This window comes from Pagrus pagrus (genome assembly GCF_965226575.1).
Source record: "Pagrus pagrus genome assembly, chromosome: 4".
In the NCBI taxonomy this organism is placed as follows: domain Eukaryota; kingdom Metazoa; phylum Chordata; class Actinopteri; order Spariformes; family Sparidae; genus Pagrus; species Pagrus pagrus.
In genome coordinates, this window is record NC_140188.1 from 18821307 (window position 1) to 18842130 (window position 20824).

Below are 20824 nucleotides of genomic sequence, written 5' to 3' on the forward strand. Positions count from 1 at the left end.
TCCTAAACAGCTGATGCATACGGGTACGGGTAACCCTAACTCAACCCGGTCGACGTAATCCATGTCTCGGGAAGCACTGAGATCCCAAATTGATTTGAAAAGGCGTTATTTACACCCTCAACGCCTTTAGCTCAGCAGCTACAGTGAAGTCTTTCCAAGTCAGTTTGTAATCTCATTGCCTCCATGTATTTGGATTACGTCAGATGGGCTGTATGGAGCCATTTAATGCTTTTTTTCTGTAGCTTTTTTAAACGTTTTGAAACAAGTCCCCATCCACTTTTTAAGAGAATGCTGCAACACTGTTTTGCTGTGAAGCCCCAGAAATGTTTTGCGGACTTTGAAACTTCACCCGACATTCTGTCGGCATGGGGCTGTGTAGGTAATGACTGAATTGTTCCTTTTTAGGTAACTTTATCCTTTAAAGTGTTTGATTCCATGAAAAACCAAATGACAGAGCCTTCCTTAGTACACTTCCAGGATGATTATATATACTTTAACTGTGTCATTTCACATAGATTATGCCCACCTCCTGTTCTCCTCCAGCTAGCACTGAATTTAACACATGCAGTGTGTTATATATGATATTTAATGGCCATCCTTCTGTCCCCAGAATCCGAGTGGGCTCATGTCAGCTGTTTCCTTCGCTCTCTGCCTGCTGCTCTTGAACTCAAGAGACTTCCCCTCTCTTCGGTTAGCTCATGGCATGTTTCCTCTCCTGTGCCTGGCTGTGGTGACCCTCCCTGCGCTCTCCCCTCAAGGTTTCCTACAGACTGTACATGTTCCCTCTTTGTGCCTTTCCTAACTATAGATAGATAGATAGATAAATAGATAGATAGATAGATAAATAGATAGATAGATAGATAGATAGATAGATAGATTTTAAATGTTTATTCCCATTAAAGTACATTTTAAAGTGTGTTTCACTCTCTCCCTCCCTGACCTGCCGCCTCAGCATCTCGCTCAGTTACACACCCACATCACACAGACACACAGTCACACAAACACACGCACAGAACACCGTGAGCGCGCACCGCTCAGTTGGCAAAGTTTGACGCGCCGACTTCCAGAGGAGCGCACAGGCGTCAGATAGTAACTAGTAAAAGTATGCGGGATATTTCTCAGTGACTGAACAGAATTTATGATAAGAAGTTCGGCGCCTGTAAGCTCATGTCTGACCGTGAAGGGAGCTATATTACCCGCCACCTGCGCTTCATAGTTTCGGAGTGTTGCTCTCGGTGTCTGTGGGCGCGTAACTTCGGGAAGAGGACAGAGTGTTTGGCACAAGACGGGACATCGTGTGCGCCAGGCGTCGGGCATAAAAGAGGCCACAAGTGGCTCTCGAGAAAGTTTGGAGAGTTTATTTTCAGGCATTCGTCTTTCGTTTGAGCGTGTGTCGTAGAGTTTGTCGTCAACATGAGTGGAGCGGTGCCTTTCCAGATGTGGATGGTTTTATTGTTGGGGACTTGGATGGCCGGGGTCGGGAAGGCTCAGGTCTCCACCGCCAGAGTGATGAGGGGCAACATGAGGAGAGACGGTGAGGTGTCTTTATTGTTTCAGTCTGCTGCTGTGTTTGTTGCTTTTGTGTCCAGTGTTTATATCCGTGCTGATGAAACTGTCTCTGTGGGATAAAGTGACCATCTTGAAGAAAAGTATCCATGTTAATATATGAGTACTTGTACTTTACTTGAGTATTTCCATTTTCTGGTATTCATACTTCCACTCCACTACATTTTGGAGGGAAATATTGTACTTTTTAACTCATTAAATTCATACTTTTCAGATTACATGCTGCATCATATTTAATTTTATCTACAAAAAAAAAACAAAAATACTGATTCCAATAATCAGAACAATTCTGAATATCTGATCCGATCTTTGGCAAGGCCGAGAATCAATCCACCCATAGTATACAGTATAAACATGCTTATAATTATATGTATAATTTACTTTTACTTGTACTTTTGATACTTAAGTTTATTTTTTGCCAGAAAAATACTTATTCTCTATTTCAGAGTTAGACGAGTGCATAAGGTTTTTATTTTTTGTCCTTTTTATGCCCTTTCTCAGCTGTTATACTAATTTTAATAGATCTGTAACATATTGAGATATTTAAGTGCCAAATGAGGAAATATTGTTTTGATAGTCTTGTGGTGGCCTACAGGTCCTATCAGTTCTTTCTAAATGACCGACAGGGTTTGCTGTGTTGAACGACCTGTTGTGGCACAGTGATATAAAAAAAAGCAGGGAGGGCAACAGCAGGGTGGTGAAAGAAGGATAAAAGTCAGAGGATGAAAAGAAGTTGTCGACAGAGGAAGAGCAAAGTCTGTCAGATCACACGCTCTCCCACATATTTCAGATTTTTATGAACTGAAGGAGCGTGCGTGTGTCGGACAACACGCCAGTTAAGAGTGAGACTTTGCTTCAGTGCACCTCCTTCATCTCCTTCAGACTCCCCAAGCATAACTAACTAACTTCCTGCAGGTGCGCCATGCTTACTTTTCACTTGGCCCTGAGGATAAAGTCATGGTGCTACAGTACCTTTGATTAAACACACACACACACATAGGCATGCACTCAGCTGCAGGGTTGCTTTTGGCAGGGAAACATGAAAATACCACTGTATTAGGTTCGGACCTGGACGACTGCCCCCGAGGCCTGTTTCACCTCTCACTCCTCCCGCGTGTGTGTTTATAGGAGAAGAATAACACGGACACATTAGGTAGCCTACATTTCAGTGACCTTTGCTCCCCATCTAATGCCTCTGAAATGTCTGACGTTCAGATTATTTTCTTGTTACCCCAAGTTACTGTTCATGATAAATCCTGTCATGAGCTGAACCTGTCACGCATGTGCTGAGCATCATCAGAGTCTTAACACACTTTGAGAAGTCAGTATCAGAGTTTTGTTGTTTTAACCCGAGTGTATGTAGGGCTCAACAGTTCATCCAAATGATATCGAAATTGCAATATAGTGCAATATCCAAATCACAGGAGCTGCAACCTTTTGATTAAGGTAAATTGTGTCATAACACACCCTTGTAAATTAATTAAAGGAGATATATGCTCATTTTCAGGTTCATAATTTTATTTTGGATTACTACTAGAACAGTTTTACAAGTTTTTATGCGCAAAAAATGCATCAGTATTCTCGTACAGCGTACGTGTGAGACGTTCTGTTTTTTTTAGCTCCTGTCTCTTTAAGGCCCGCCTTCCTAATACCCCATCTGCTCTGATTGGTCAGCTCACACACGCCTGAGCCGGCAACACTCACTGTGTCTCCAGTCAACTCTGTGGTGTTTTCAGCTTCCCGTTAGCTTCACTTCTTCCATGAATACGGGAATAAATTATGCATATGTGTGACATGGTGACATCATATGATGTGAAGACATCACATCACAATCACAACATATCTCAAAATAACTGCAATTTGATATTTTTTGTGTATCACTCAGTGGAAACATAGCAGTTGCTGGGTCCTTTCCAGTCAGAAGTGTGTACTGTGGATGAATGTCAGAGAAAACAAAGAAACGGCTTGTTACAACATAAAAGTTGATACTGTAAGAAGGCAGCAGCTGCACTAACTCTATTTGGTCGAGAATCAAAACACCAGCAGCATAAAAAGTCGTTGTTCTCTCACGGGAGAAGAACAAGTATTAAGATCGGAACAAGGCAGCGATAAAGCTCAACATGCTTTTATGATTCTTGAGAAATGGCCATTTTTATTAGTTTTTTATCAGATCAGCATCTCAAGACTGCAGTCACTGTCAGAAAATGTTATGGTAGTGGTGTTTTTGCTTGCTTTCCTTCTACAATTAACAACATTTGGTAACAATACCAATGCAAAAATTCTTGTAAATGTTCTACATATTATCAGATTCTCATTAAAATACTTCTCATTTAAAAGACTTCTTTGTCCTGGAGCAGGGCTGCGTCTCAGTTCATGCGTTTCAAACCCACACTAGGCCTTGAATAAATACTTTGTACTATAAACACCTACTGGAGGTTTGTGTGGGCCTCAAATCGAAAGAAATAATCTATCCCAGAGCTGTCTACACTTGCCATCTGTCAAACTAATCCAAAATTTGGGAACTCCCTGTAATGATGTTGTCAGGAAATGATCGGTTTGGGGCTCTCAACGAAGGAAAGTATGGCCTAAACATTAAAGAGACAGTTGTTCTCTGAAAGCATGCATCATTTAAGTAACTTGAAGTGGGAGTTGACACCAACAGCAATGCTATAACAATAACTATAAATATAAAGTGGACAACCACACCACAACTATAATGACAACACCAGTGGCAAAAGATGTCTTTGAGATCACTTTCAGAGCGATTTGATGAAGATAGAAACAATGACAGCCAATCAAAAGCCTAAAACATTTAAAGGGTCAGAAATAAGCTTGATTTTAGAGTCATTCTGCTACAAAATAATGTTGCAGGAGTGCTTATAATATTGATCTCCAACTGTAGCATACCGTTTTTATGTAAGCTTATTGATGGTATTTAGGAGTCACTTTTTAGGTGGTCTACTCTAACAAATCTTAGCTATTCACACACCATACTAAACACTTATATAGGCTGCAGATTATACTTAAAAAACCTAATTTTACCTGAGACATACTGCCACATGGTCTGTGGGGCTGATGGGTATCCTTTAAAAAAAAATCGGATACCGATAACGGTTCCTGATCGATACTTTTTTTGATACAAATTTTTTGAAATCTGTTTTAACCAAAGATTACATTACACATACTCGTGGCGAGGCCCGTCTCTGTGCCTAACCTAGTTTTTATCCTGCATGCCCCGAGACAGCCAGTTACCAGCACTATTAGATCTTGGCACAACGAGCATGCTGCGTGCTTAGTGGCTCGCTGATGCTGATGCGAATAACTCCTTTGGTGTTGAAATTTGGCATCAAATGACAAGACATTTATTGGTACTCGATAGTAACGAGGCAATTCCATTGGTGATAAAAGTATCAAATGGGGTCACGGAAGTTTCTTTTTGATGTCCCTTTGGATGATCGCCAGGACAATTGATGTTGACCCATACAAACAAGTACTCTCGTAATGAGTGTTAGCTTGTCCAGCCATATTCTTTTGAGCTTTTTGTTTGTCTGATCGTTCAATGTACAGTAACAGGTCATCAGTTTCTTTTTTTTAAACTGCCGACAAAGCTGGAGCTGCTGTTACAGAACAATATGGTTCATCAGTGTCGATGCTCACATCATTATCCTTTTAGTTATCGTTATAGTCATCGGTATAGTTATCGTTCTTGGTGTGAACGGCCCTTTTAACAATGTTACACTGTTTCAGACGATCAGCATTTCAATCACAACTCTACCAGCAGCCCTTAAAACAGTGCAGTGTTTAATTGTTCCATCACAGGAGCTCTGGAGATGAGATTATGTAACTTTTTTGAACGCTGTCACGCTGGAGCAGCCACTCACTGAAGCCATCTTTATGTTCTGTTAACATCAAATCTGATCAACTCTGAGAGCAGATTCTTTGATCACTTGATGATCTTTTGCTGCACAAAGACGATGAGTCTCTGTGATAGCTGCTATTGAGACTGGCTGCTGCACAGCCTTTTAACATCTCTTTAATCCGCTGCATGCAGTCTTACAAAAATACCCGCTAGTTATCTTTACGAGTGTGTGTGCGTATGCGTGTGTGTTCCTGTGTTTATGCATATACAGGCGGCTTATGTGGAATACGAGCGCTTAGTTCCGTTATTTGATTGACTGCTGCTGATTAGCTGTGTTTCCATGTGCAGGAGCGAACCTGAAGCTGATAGGGGCTCCGCAGCTTTCACTCATCCATTGTGAATGTGCCCGTGCGCATGTGTGTGTATCTCTGTATATGCGAATGTGTGTGTGAGTGTTCTGACAGAACGTCTCAGCTCACTTCTAGGAATTCCCCCCAAGGTTTTTCCTCCTGTGTTTGTTCAGCGTTGTGCTCACTCTTTTTCGCCTGCCATTAAAGTGTGTGTGCATTACAGTAAAGAGGTTGCAGGGGGTGAGACGTGAGGACAGAGTGTATTTGTAAAAAAGGAAACACATAAATACACACAGAACCACAAAGTAAACACTGTTTGGCCTTTCTGCCTTGAACAACTTATTATCATTGCTGAACAGACCAGATGACCCAGATAGGGTGAAACCTATTACACAATACTGTGTTTTTGTGTGTGTGCGTGTGTGTGTGTGTGTGTGTGTGTGTGTGTGTGTGTGTGCGAGCAGCACTTGCAGGCAGGGGAATATGTACATGTAAAAGCAGGCACAGGCAGAATCAAGAATATAGTAATCAGTCACTGACACTGCCAGCCAGAAATAACCATCATGCAATTAATTCCAAAGACAACAAATTGATCATGTGTTTAACAGTTAACTGTAATAATGTGGCGGGCAAATACGGTCTCATTTATCGTTGATATAAAGCGTCTACTGCTTTCTGTTCTTTTCAACTGTGACTTTTAGTGAGTCTCTCCTGTGCATGGTGATTAGATAAAATGTCTGGCACTGGTTGGCAATTTGTGACACGCGTCTATCCTCAGATGTTCAGAGTCCAACAGAAATTCACACATCCTTAAAAGTCACCAGAAATCAACAACAAAGTGCTTAAATGATTCATCCTATTGTTTTTTTTAAAGTTATATAACTCTAAAACTGGCAAAAGGCAAGTTTTTTGCTTCAACTTATCATTATCAAGTCAAAGCGTTTTGTTGTCACAGTTAAAGAAAGGGTTTCCCTGTACCATGAAATTCTTCCTTTGCTTTCCGTTATGAATTCCGTTTTGCAATGAACTGTTGTTGCCTGACATCGTTTCTATACGCCTTCATGTCTCCATTAGAGACTAGATGGATGAGTGAAGTCATGTTTTGTGCTGTGACGCTCTGAGGAAAGTGAGCCACTCGACAGCGGCTACAATGATAATACCACTTGGAAATGCTAGGGGGTGGAAAAGTTGTCTGTTTCCACTTTAACAGTCCCAGCGTTTTTCATTAAATGGCCTATGTATTAATTCATTTCTTACAGGCATTGATGTCATCAGCCCTACGTGAATACCTAAAATACTCTATCCAGACTCTTTGTATCTGTGTGTCTTCACATTTTCACTTCTGATGTTTAATTCCATGGCACTGGGCTGCTACCAATGAGCAAACTCACTGCTGTACAACATTGTGAGTCTGAGGGTCTGTCCACTGTTATCTTCTTTAATCCTGTTGACTTTAAGATTACCTACAGTTATGCAACTATTACTTACACACTTTCATACTTGTAGAGGTCGACTCTGCAAATATACAGTTTTTTGCAAAAACACACAATGCTAAACAGAGAATATAACCTGTATTCAGTGACAGAACCACATCATCTCGTATGACAGTGTATCTTTCTGAATCCCCCTTTTCTGTCTTCCAATAGTTCTTCTCTTATCTGTCGCCTTCCTCTTTCAGTGCTGTCTTATCAGTCTGTCTCTTGCTACATATCACTCCATCTCTCCAGGTCCTCCTCTTTCAGTCTCTCCCTTTCTCATTTCTGTTTTTATCTTCCCATCTCTCCCCAATCCGTTTCAGCTCTTTTTAATCAAAAGCTATTTCAACCTGTGAGCAAATATAATGTGACACTGTCACACACACACACACACACACACACACACACACACACACACACACACACACACACACACACAAAACAAAGCTACCCGCACAGGGACGATATATTTATCCTACATTTGTAAATAAGCATTTCAACATCAGATGTGGATGCACAAACAACATCTACATTCACACTTTTAAAAAGGGGCACGGACGAAGAAATGAGCAAAAAGGGAATAAAAGTTAGACAGTAGTCCACGCATATGCACAAGCAACATGTGAGTGATCGTGCTCACAAAAGCATGCACGCTGTCATAGTCCTGAGCTGGGCGGTGGTGATATCAGAGAGTGTGATGTCATGGTCCTTGACTGTGTCTGAGAACTCAACGTGGCCTTGCCTCCGATAACACACACACACACACACACACACACACACACACACACACACACTCTCTCTCTCTCTCTCTCTCTCTCTGTCTCTCTCTTTCTCTCTCTCACAAAGATACACAGTCATTCAAAACATTCTTGAGCATCCAAACATGTGTAGCAGAAGGGACAGATGCCCTTGTACATACCACAGTAGAGACATGTGAGGCCTTTTGAAAAGTAGACACTATTTACTTCACCCAGTTGTAGATATTTCATTTTGCATTTTCTTCAGCACTTGAAGGACTTCGTCATGTCCACCGCTGACTTGATTCTCAGTCGTGGAAACAGCAGTCAGCAAAACAATCTCACTTAAAGGTCAATTTAATAACTGCTCTGGAGCTTTCAGTGACATCACACAACCTTTCTAAATAAAAAGTTATCTAAATATGAGGTAATTTGTAAAAAAAACAAAAAAAACAACAACTTTGAAACTTCATTTTTAGCGATGACATTCAAATTCTTAATCGACATTTAAATGGGGCACAGCTTCTTTTGTTTAGCATTTGTATTTCCTCTGTTTAAATACATTAGTTCTGCACAGTTGTGTATAAAGTTTAGTGTGCTCCAGTATTATTAGTATTTGTACTATTTGAAGAATAAGATTCCAGTGGTGGTTGTGTAGGATTGTTTCCACAGCTCCAGAACATCGTAAAGTCCAAATTAGAGCCCGACCAGTGCAATTATGTCAGCACATATATATATGCCAATACCGATATATCTGTAATCGGACAATACCGGCCGTTAATATCGGCCAACCAATTTATCGGTCGGACTAAAATGTATTATTAAAGATAGATATTATATCATTTCAAACATTCACAGCATGTTTTATTGTAACAAAACATTCCGCTTCAACCCATAATTGTTGGTGTTTAGCCTTTCAAAAGCACAGTTTTCACTGTGGTGAAAAACTGTTTGCTCTCCTGCTTGCAGCACACAAAGGAGGAATGTGCGATTGTATATAATATAAATAATTTATAATGTATTAACGAGGTGGTCTCGCAGCACAAGTTCTATTCAGTAAAGAAGATTGATTTAATTAAAAACTCAAACTCATATAGATGACTCAGATGAATCACTCTTCAAATTCATTTCTTTCAGAGTTATGATGTCATAAAGTATGATGACAAATCGTCAACGCTTAATTCGAAATTGAAGCTTCCAATATAAAAGGACATTCGGTAAAACCCTCATCTAAAGTCTCATCTCAATCATCTCATCTATTCTGAAAGATTAGATGTGCTTGTGACCGGCCATCAACCTGCTTGATCTCACAGGTTCAATGGGTTCTACGTGTCTTTTTGTCCCCGTATGAAACACAAGGGTGACAGCAGGGAGGAGTGTCACTGAGGTTATTGGAATTCATGAGTCACACTCAGGACACCCAAAATGGAAACTCTACCCACCCCCCCACCCAGGCCGGCACACACAAACACAATTACAGGATCTCCCCTTTCAAGGGAATCCCACATTAATCACTTGTCATCTCACACGCACACACACACACACACACGTTCTACACGAGAATCACATGAGCCAAAGGTACCCCACCCCTAAACATTTGGCAGACAGTGTTTTCCTCCCCTGCACAGAAATTAGGGTGGTGACCGCTTGGACTGTCTCGCTGAAGAGGAGTGTGTGTGTGTGTGTGTGTGTGTGCAAAGAGCGAGATGATGTATTGGAAAGTGAGTGGAGATTGGTGTAGGTTCATATGCTGTAGGAGGCTGTGCTCCGATTTAGGAGGAGAGAGCAGCAGGAGAGAAGTGAAAGTTTAGAAGGGAGCTTAGAAGAGTTAGAGGGCACAGGGGGAGGAGGAGGAGAGGGAAAAGGTGTGTAGAGCGAGATATGCCAAGTTAAAAAGACCTGTCCCTCCACTTTTCTGCCCTGTCAGCTTGCAAAGAGAGATAGTAAGACCGACGGCAAGCCAAATGGACAGAGTACAAAGGAGGAGATGGCAGGAAGCAGGACTGATAGAGGAGTGCAGGAGGGGGAAGATAAGGTATTTCTTGAGTTAAGTGCCAAACATCAGCAGATTATCTGATCTCGGTATCAGATCAAAACTTCAAGTATAAAGAAGAAAGAAAAAGAAGGCACGACTCTGTCAACACGATAAAGGCTAAGGACAAATCCGGCCTCCCAGACTGGGAGGGTCAGGCTACATTTGTGCACACTCAGTGAAGTGGAAACACGATTAAGCTTCTTCACCTTGTGCCCCACATGTGATTGTTAAAAAGAACAATGAATTCCTCAAGATTATCCAAACATAGAGAATATCTTCACACAGAAGAGGGTTGAATTCTTTGACGCTGATGATGTGAGTCCACGTAGCAGCCATCATCACTTGCTATCTCCTATTAAGATGAAGCCGACTATAACGAGGAGCTGAAGATAAAAAAGAAGCAGAGACGCATCCATGCGAAGAACTACCCCAATGTGACCGTAACATCTTACAGAATTTATAAATTGTTTGTGGATTTGATGTCAGATACAGTAAATCACTGATTCACAGCAACCAGGCTGGACACTGGTACCAGTCCATGCAGCACTGGCTACCAGGCCAAGATGTTGTCAGGCAGGAACACTGGTGTCCTACACCTTCTTTGCTTTCCTGCTGCTATACGCCTGCCAGTGTGAGCAATATGTGAAGATACTACTTTTCTTCCTGACCTCACACCTCTGCTCAGTCACCTCAGCAGCTCATAGAGGACAATGTTAGCAGGTGTTCGCAAACTAAAAGCAATAGTTTGATAGTTAATTGCCTTTTTGCTAAGAGCTATAATTGAGGATCAAGACCTCTTTTTAAACATCTCCCGATGTAATGCACTTAATATCTCATTTATTTTAACCTTAAGTGTTAAAAACGTAGAGTTCCAGGTTGATTTAGTATTTAAACGCTCTTCAGACATCCTGGCAGTCAGACAGAGCCAGGCTAGCTGTTTACTAGGGATGTAATTGATGACTAATTTCCCTTTCGTTTAAACTTAGACAAGTCAGCGGCCTTAAAGTGAGAAAACAGTGAGTTTGCTTAATTTGGGTTGTATATCTACGACACATTCTCACTCCCAGCGCGTCAAATCTGGCAGCCTGGTCAGTGGCCTTTAAGCTTCAAACTATGAAGTTCTACTTATCCCTCTAGCATCAGTTTTGTGAGTGAAGGGCTCTGCAGTTAAGTTTGCACTAATGCGTTATATGCAACGTCCAGTTATACTTTCAAAATAAAGGCCCCGCGTTCAAGTTAGTAACAATACGTAATATAGAACATCCGGTTTCACTTTCAAAATATAGCACGCTGACAAATAGCATGACACATTAAGTTATTAACATTGTCAAACGGTTGCACTTTGGTTAGGGTTGAGAAATGATCGTACTTTGGGTTAAAATGACTATGTTCAGTCTCATAACATAAGTAAAATTAAGTGACGAAACTGAAGGAATGTACAGGATGTTGTTCACATCATCCAACCAACCACCGCTTGACTTGACTTGACTTGACTTTAAGTTAGGCCAGCATCAAACTGAGAAGCATAGGGAAACAGACCAGGCTGCTGTATTTGCCCTGTTGAGAGTGAGAACGGCGTGATATCCACTTACAGTACATTATGTAGCTTTACAACGCTTGCATTTGCTTAGTAATGCAAACTTTTTGTGATTTATTCAGACTTATTTATATCCACTGATGCTGACTGTTCTCTTTTGGCTATATTAACTCAATTTATAAGCCAATAATGCTCTAATCTTGCTCTGAAATTGAGCCGAGTCGAGGACACAGTATACTGCAGAGGGGATTTAGAGAGCAAAAGAAAGAGAAAGGCAGGCTGATGTTGAGTCCTTGTCGAGTGGTAGTCAGTCTTGTAGCTGAGCCATCTGACTGGCACGGTGGATGCAGATAACAGAGGAGCAGGAAAATGAGACGGAGAGAGAGAAGGAGGTGGAGGCTACGTGCAGAGAGACGGGATGAGAGAGACGCAGGGAGCAACAAAGAAAGTGGATGAAAGACAAAAGGAGATGAAATGAGACACATGAAGAGAATAAAGATGGCAAAGGAGGAGATTTTCGGGGAGGGTGGCAGGGAGCTAGGGAAAGGGGAATTAACGAACAGAGCTGGAAAAAGCTGGAGAATAAACAAGTGAAAAGTTATAATTGAAGGGGAGATGAGAGGCTGAGCTGGGTAACAGAGAGGAGGAACTGAAGGGAGGGGGGGAGAGAGATGGTGTAGCCTGCCAATACGTGGCTTCACAAAATTAGCTGACAAGCTGGTGAAAGAAAGAGAGGAGAGAGGGATAAAATGAGGTGAGCTGAGTGAGGGAGTGACGGATATGAAAAGAGACAGAGCAGAGGTGTGAAAAGAGTGATAGAGAGGGAGGGCGTGTGCTGAATATGCAGTGAAAGTGGAAGAAAAAAAACAAGAGAGTGGGGGATAAGAAGAGCAAAGAAGGAGAGAAAAGTTTGGAAAGGAGAGAGGAAGTGTTTAAACACCTCCAACGGCGAGATAAACACTGATGAATAAGAGAGAAGGATGATAAAGGCATCAAAAGAGTGTGTGTGGCTTTAACAAGACGTGGATTAGATAGATGGTGAGCTTCTCCAACAGTCTGAGTCCTTGACAAACAAAGCTAATGTGACTCTACGGTAAATGCATAAGAAAACTGCTGATCCGATTGTGTGAGCGCGTTAGAGATATAGAGACGGACAGAGAGAAGGATGGTGTTTGTGTGTTTGGGGATGGATGGCGCTGTAAGTGTGTGTACTGGAGTGTGCAAAACTAAGTGCAGCAACACTCTCAGACCTACAGCAAAGATCTGTGCTAATACAAATACTCTCGAACTGCGCTGAACTAACAGTTTAAATAAAGTATACTGAGGAAAGTAATTTGATGTAAATCAACAGTGGTTTATAATGAATCCAACAGTTTAGTTTACATATGTTCAGTTTGTGAATCGACTCAAAGCGAGCCCTGAATCCAATCACATTCATATCTGGATAACAAATTAAAGGCGATAGCAACTGTCAGTGTCTTCTAGTGTTGGACCACCATGAGCTGCCACATCACACTTTATATTTACAGAAATAACTCCACTGTAACACCACGCCTCTGTACTGTAGTTGCAGCTGGTGTGTTAATTACATTGATATCCCTCTAGACAAGGTGTTGCATTGAAACAGGCTCTCTGAGGGGATTGTGAGAGAAATTAAAAGCATCTCTTGTGCAGCGGTTTGGAAGTTATGTGGGTTTAAGGTGGATAATAAGGGAAAGCCAGCTGATCTGTTTCAAGCTGCAGGCAAAGTATGCATAAAAAAGCAGATGATGGATGTAGCGAAAAGCCAGAGTGTTCATTTAGTGATTTGCAAACACAATTTAAAATCCTCACATCACAGAGAATGTGATATATCTGTTTCTACAACTGAATCGCCAGAATAAATGTTGGCACTGTGCGACTCTGCAAACCACTGAGGTTTCCAATTTTATGTCCTGACAACGCTGTGCTTATGATCTGGTTAGGTTTAGGCACAAAACCCACTTGGTTATGCTTAAGAAAAGGTCATCTTTGGGCTTAGCTGGTTCTGTCACAGACATCTCTTTAAAAATGTCCAGTGGCTTCATGCTTACAATTGTTGAACCGTCCTCTCCAACAGTGGTCTCTTGCCATCTCGCCTAGATGTTATGCCACCACCTTCCTGGTTACTCCTCACACACATATGCATGATTTGCATAAAAGTGCAATGCCAACATTTTATTCTGGCTTTTATTCCCTGGGCTGATTTTTCAAAACCATACAAACTAAAAACACGCTTGTCTGTTTGGGCAGATTGATAGTAGCTCTGCCCCACAATCATTCCGGTTTTTCGCACCAAAAGTAGCTTTTTAGCATTCAGCATGAGATACTATGTGTGTACAATTTATATGTATTCAGCATGAGCCTACTTAAACCTCTGAGAGCTGCTGCTTTAAAATTGCTCACGTCCACAGACTAAGTCTTCAGGGAGATTTCAAATAACAGAGTAAGTAGACTGTGCTTGCTGCATAGAAATGAAGTGAAGCAGTGCTGACTTCGTTGATTGTTTTATTAAATTTGTCAAAAATATGTCACTGTTCACATAATATCTTGCTTCAGTTTCTTAAGTCCCTTAAAAGAAGTTAATTGATAATACCTTCAACCTAATGGCACTGTATGCGTCTTCACACTACAGATATGTTGAAACAACAACCACTTGGTTAGGGTTAGGAAAACATTATGTTTTGCCTTAAAATAACTGTTGTGGTCGCCACAAACATGCCAGGAGATGTCCAGAGATCTGTCAACACATTTACGACTGGAGATGCCCTGACTCCCATTGAAAACACTTGATTTTCACTGCCATGCCACATGCCACAGCAGTCCTGAGGTCTCTCTAAAAATATTATAACATACAACATACAATGTTGAAATGTTGTGGTCCGTTATCAAAAATATCGAGTGGCTTCGCACTTACTGGGAAAAGATCATGTTTTGGCTTAAAAATACACACACATACCTACACAGGTCTGCCACCACAAGAACAGCTGCAAAATGTTCCAACGGTTGCTAAAATGACACAGTTTGTGTAGTGGTCAATAGGGTTTTTCAAATTTTCAAACTGGTTTGATATGAGGCTTAATACCAGAGCAAGACTACCAAATTTCACCACTAGCTGTTGCACATGACTCAGAAGAACATGATAACAGCAGCACTACAGTCCATCATGTCAACTGTGCCACGTGTTTTGATTTCTCACAGCAACAGTTCAACTTAACTTGTCCTCTTCTAAAGTGTAACATCAATATGATAAATAAAGTAAATTCAGCTGGGTGAAACGATAGTGGCATCAAAGAAGGCACTTTTGCAGCGTTTTTGTGAACGTGGGGGCACCCAGTCCAGCAGTGCTTGCGGATTTTTCACAATAAAAGCCTCACAATAAAAGATTTCTGTCCACAGAACCCACCCAACCTAACCCAAGCATAAAATGTACAGATTTAATGTATCTGTGGATTGCAGAAATGTACAGCGCAAACATTTTATGTGGGTGGCTGAGCTGACCTCTTTGGGCTCTGAGAACTTGAGAAGGTAGAATAGGTAGAAGAATTGTTGACAGATAAACAGATGGATGGAAATAACCATGAATTTTTGGCGGTAGTTGAAGCAGACAACACGAGTGCACTGTAACAACCACACATGATACACTCAACACTAACCCAATGCGCCCTTTGCAATAGGGGAGTGTTTTAAGGCTGAGTGTTATGTTCACTTTTCTGCTGCATCGCCCCTGAAATTTCCACTGTAACTGATGTGTTTACTAGGTGCAGCATAACACAACCAGTGCAGAATTTAGTAATCAAGTCATCCATTGCGTGTGAAGGAATTACACAGAGTCCAACATCTGTGAAATAGTACAGGAGGTGTAAATGACACCACTGAATGAAATGTTTCAAATGTTTTCAATACCTGCCGGGAAAAGTTTTGAGAGTCTGAGCGAATGGTGTCATGCAAGTGAGTTTCTTCTACCAGGGCTAAGCGAGGGTGACAACGTGACAAATGTCAGAAGTGACACTGCAGAAAGATGAGAGCAGGAGCTTCTTTCACCCCAGGAGATTCATCCCTGCTGAAGGAAAGAGATAAACACTTTGTGTATCTATGTTGTGTGTTTTATACGTGTGTGTGTGTCTGAGAGAGAAAGAGAGAGAAATCCTCTAGTGCACTGTGAGAGCTATTTCTTTGTTACTCTGACAATGGTGCTCTGACACAAATGAAAAAGAGTCTTTTTTTCCCCCTCCTCTGTCAAACACTTTTATCTTTCCCTCTCCGACTGTCAGCGTTTCTCCCCATATTTCCCTCACCCTCTCTGATTCTCCATTTGTGTACCTCAGCATTTCTCCCGCTGTCCCCCCCCCCCCCCCCCCTCTTTTTCTGTCTCCTCTTGTCTTCATTAGCTTCCCCTCTCCTGTTTTCATTTCATCATTTACTCTCTGAATTTTGTATCTGAGCAGCAGAGAGCGAGGAAGTGCGGAGAATACAAATACAGAGGACAGGGAGCGAGAGAGAAATGGGGATGGGGGACATGGATAGGAGCGCAGAGGAGAAAGGGAGACGGCATTGTTAGTGGGATATCAGAGGGAGAAAAGAGAGAGAGAGGCAGAAAGAAAAGTTAACAAAAAGGAGCAGAAGAGAGAGAGAGAGAGTATAAAAGCAGAAGGGGAGAGAAATGGCAGGAGGGTGGTGTTATGTGCTACTGCAGAGCCTGCAGCAGGATAAGTGATCCCAGTGGTAGATAGAAGGTCAGATACACACTGACAGGCAGACCACTGCTTAACCCTGCGCTCTGACCACACGCACACACACACTCGGGCACGCGCTTCCCGACACACACACATATGCACATTCGTGTATGCACGCTCGCACTCGGCTGATGTGAGGCAGACAGACCGGGAGCAGGATGGCTGTCAAAACATCAGCATCTGCTCAGCATCACACACAACGCTCAGAGCAAACACACTCACATACACACAAACTTACATCTAGCAAACAGCATCCAAGCAGCCCTTAGAGGGTTCAACGCTGATATTTGATAAACTTGTGCTACCGCAGCTGGGGCTTAGCTATAACACACACACTCACACACACACACACACAGCCCAGCAACAGAAACAAAATCACCCAGTTTTCCGTACAGTTAGATGTTGAAACATTGACAGGGATGGTGAATTTATTCATACCAATGCCATTATCAATTCTGCTTATTGGTCCAGGTCTTTGTCAATTCCCTCATTGATTTCGTCTTGATCCTTCTAGTCCTTCCTTTTATTCCTGATCAATTTTTCTCCAGCTGGCTTTAGCCTGAGAGCTACGTAACTGCAGAAGCAGTCTGTCATCTTAAATAGATGAAATGAGAAAATATTTGTGCAGGATTTACTTTCATTTACAGTAGGTTTTCTCAGTCTGGTTAGAGAAATCTGGTAACCCACGGGACACTAACGTTATTATAAAACAGGATATGAACCCTCAGTAACGGGTGTACTGCTCGATTCATAGAGTGTCAAGTACAAGGCATTTAAGGCTGTTTTGCGCTGACAGATAGCTAGTGTTCACCCTTGCGTGAAATTCTCATTCTCCAAACATTATAACTGGCACTGTTCTCATCTTTCTTTGTGAAATGAAGCCACACATTGGACCGTTTCTCCCTCTCCACCACATCTTCTTCTTGTTGAAAGTTTCCAGCAGCCTGGACACGAGTTTGACGTTTCAGCCCAGCTGCCGGGATAAAATGATGGCTGTTAAAGTTTCTCCAAACCACTGACAACTCACCATATTGACATTTCTACAAAACATATCAGGTACAGGCATTTTAAGGCAAAACAACATTTTTTCCTAACCCTAACCAAGTGTTTTTTGTGCCCAAACCTAACTTGACCAAAAGCACAGTGTTTCACAACAACATAAAGAAATGTAAAGCTTCAACGTGTCTGTGGTTTGCAGAAGCGTACGTTGCAAACATTTGTTTTGGCGACTGGATTGTTACATCATTGTTTTTGCGATGTGCAATTACGAGAAAAAACATGCAGGCATTGATAAAAGGGAATCGGTAAACTTGGAGGAATGTGATTCCAATGGATCAGACATTTCAGAACCTGTTCTCAGTGGTTCTGGTTCTTGATTTCCAACCATAAACATAAAGTAATGGAGATAAAAAAAAAGAAACCTAATTTGTGCACTGTTATGACTGTATATGTGTTTAATTCAGTGCATGTATTTATGTGAATATAATGTGTGTGTGTGTGTGTGTGTGTGTGTGTGTGTGTGAAGGGCTAATTGATTGTCCTCGTCAGCCCTGCTGTTCAGACTGCAGTAGCTGTCAGCAGGAGCCAACTGCTACTCTAACAAGCCTTACAAACACACACACACACACACACACACACACACACACACTTTGATACTCTCTCTCACAAACACATACACATTATCGCATTAGCCCTTAATGTCGAAACAGCTGCACACACGCACACACACAGAGGAGAGGAAGCACAAGAAATCCATCGAATGCATGTGGTGTGATCGTACCTAAGCCGGTATTCTTGACATTTGCCACGTTGAGCGACAGACGTCAGGAGTATCTGAAGAATCCCTTAGCATTTCTCAATACGTGACAAGTGTAACAAAGGCCAGGCCCTTTATCCAACCTTAAGCCAAACAGGCATTCACCCTCCTTGTGATTTACAGGAGCAGTGATCCGTGGTTTGGAGCACTCCAATTTTCACATTTTTATGAGGTACAGAAACGAAGCGATAACATGGAAGATAATGCAACACTCTGCATGAAGACACGCACATACGCACACACAAACACACACATAGAGGGAGGATATTGCTGATGAAGTGTTGGTAAATACACTCCATCACAGTGTAGGAGGTTACACAGGGACAAGCCCCTCTCATCCCTCATCCTTTGCTTCTCTCTATCCTGCCCCTCCCTCAAAACCTCCCTACAATCTGTCGCTACAACTTGAGCTGGCTTCGCACACCCACCTGCTTTCATGGATTTCTGTCTGATCTATCACTCCTTTCCCCCGCTTCTTTACCTTCTTCTCTCCACGTCCTCTCTGTCTCTCTTTTTCTCATCCCCTTCTATTCTCAGTTTTCTCTAGGAATTTGTTTTTCTGTCTCCACATTTAGCGAGTTGTAGCTCCCTGACAGATGTTGTCCTTTGACTCGTCCTCCGTCCTTCTGTTTTAGGCAACACTTTATCTGTGACTGTGTTAACTGTGAATGTGAATGACGCAGCATGTGTGCATGTGCAAGACTGCATGAATTCTGAATTAATGTTTACATGTCTGTGACTGAGAGTTTGTATATGTTGCTGTTCTGCTGCATTTTTGTTTGTTATCCTCGTGAATACATTTCATAAACCATATGTGAGCATCTGTGGCCAGAATAGGTGTTAACATATGGTTAACTTATGGTTTTGGATAAAAACATGCAACAAGACTTTATCTAAATGCAGGGCTCCAGATTAACATTTTCCACTAGGAGCTGGGAGGTGGAGGAGGTGCTCCGTGCTGTAAATTTTAGGAGCACCAGCTCAAAATGTAGGATCACCACTGAAGTCGACATTATTCCATCTTAATTGTATTACTGATCAATCCGTTGGCAATAAATAGAACAATTACAGTGTTGCTTTAAAGAGGTCATATTATGCTAATTTTCAGCTTCATACTTTTATTCTGGGATCCCAGTAGAATAGGTTTACACACTTAGATTTTCAAAAAACACATTATTTTTCTCATATGGTGCATTGCTGCAGCATCCCTTTTCACAGTGTGTCTTGAACGCTCTGTTTTAGCTACAGAGTGACACATCTCGCCTGTTCAATCTTTGGGGAGAGTTGCACTTGCGCATTACTTAGCAGGCAGGATGTAGCCAATCAGAGGCAGAATAGAGTGTTGTTATGAAAGCAAATGTGTCAACTATGAAACACATTGATTATGCATTTCACCCCCATCTCAGGGGGATGATAGGCCTGAGAGCCTAACGCCGTTTTGCACTGATGGGTTTCTCTCAAACTTTATGTCTCTCTCCCTTTATTTCTTTCCTCCTCCCTGCATCTATATACTGTATGTGCCCCTCAGTTTAAGCATCTCCTGTGCATGTGTGTGTCCATGAATATGTATATTTTGGCTGCCACGCACCCCTGCATCTGCATGTGTGTGTTTGCCGCCTCTGCATCTGTGCGTTACGGCTCTGGGAGCCGTTCAGCCACCTTGTCTCCACTGACCTGTCCTCAGTGCTGACTCAGCGAGTGTTGGTCCCCGCTGCATTATTCAGCAAGCTTAGCCAAGGTGTTAAACAGGAACACATCACCGCAGAGGATGGGAGCAATGCTAAGTGGACTGGCACAAGACAAGGAGAATGTAGAGATGTTAGCTCAGTGCAATACAGAGATTAGCTTGTAGAAACAAGACCAGAGTTCTGTCCCTTTTCCTTTCACACAAATTTCAACTTGTAAAACATGTCCATAATGTGAGGTTGAATTCATTTGTAACCCCTTGCATGGTCTTTAATGTCAGTTTAAAGCCAGTGTGTGACAATTGTTTGTGTGTGCAGGGTGAAAGGGGCATGTCATATCTGATGTCCAGCAAAAAAAAACTTTTTTATGCTGTTGATTACCACCACAAAGGATAATAGCGCATTTAAAGTAAAACACATAAAAATCCTTTCATTATATATATATATATATATATATTATACATGAGTAAGTATAAGGGGTTCAAATCTCAAAGCACTTCATGTTTCGATTCCAATTCAGAGGGCTACAATGTGATTATTTAAGTGAAGGGGTTAGCCGTGGAGATAGTGACGACATCGCTAATTGAGCTCACTTAAACCGGCAATAGACAAGTTTTCTGCTCCAACGAATCATTATGAAGTGAATATTGATTGCACAGTGTAATGGATATAGAATAATGAAGCCATGGGCGTTACATTGGTTCATAAACTTTGCTATCACTATACAATTTTGTCTGCCACCTGGCAGGCGGTCAGCCGGAAAAAGAAAGGAGATCCATTTCTATTATAGAGCAAATGATTGACTATTTGTCCTGTGTTGTTGTAATTTGTGTTTCTGAGGAAACAGTTTAGTTGTCGCTGCAACAGTGGTGCCAAAAATAATACCACTTGAAACACCATGGGGGAAAAAGTTGTTTATTGAGACTTTTAGTTAGCTAGATAGCTAGTTTAGCTATACCTGAACCTTAACCTTACAAATTAAAGGTGCTCTATGTAGTTTTGGGAAAGAC

The 20824-nt window shown here is 41.7% G+C and overlaps 1 protein-coding gene across 2 annotated transcripts in view; it reads left to right on the plus strand.

Moving 5' to 3' along the window:
• The first annotated feature begins 1061 nt into the window (after positions 1-1061).
• pdgfd (platelet derived growth factor d) overlaps positions 1062-20824 on the plus strand; it is a 57570-nt gene continuing 37807 nt past the window's right edge. For both annotated transcript variants that reach the window (XM_084351666.1, XM_084351667.1), the window contains exon 1: positions 1062-1534. In XM_084351666.1, the coding sequence (XP_084207792.1) occupies positions 1414-1534 (121 nt within the window). In that variant the 5' untranslated portion in view covers positions 1062-1413. The remainder of the gene's footprint in view (positions 1535-20824) is intronic.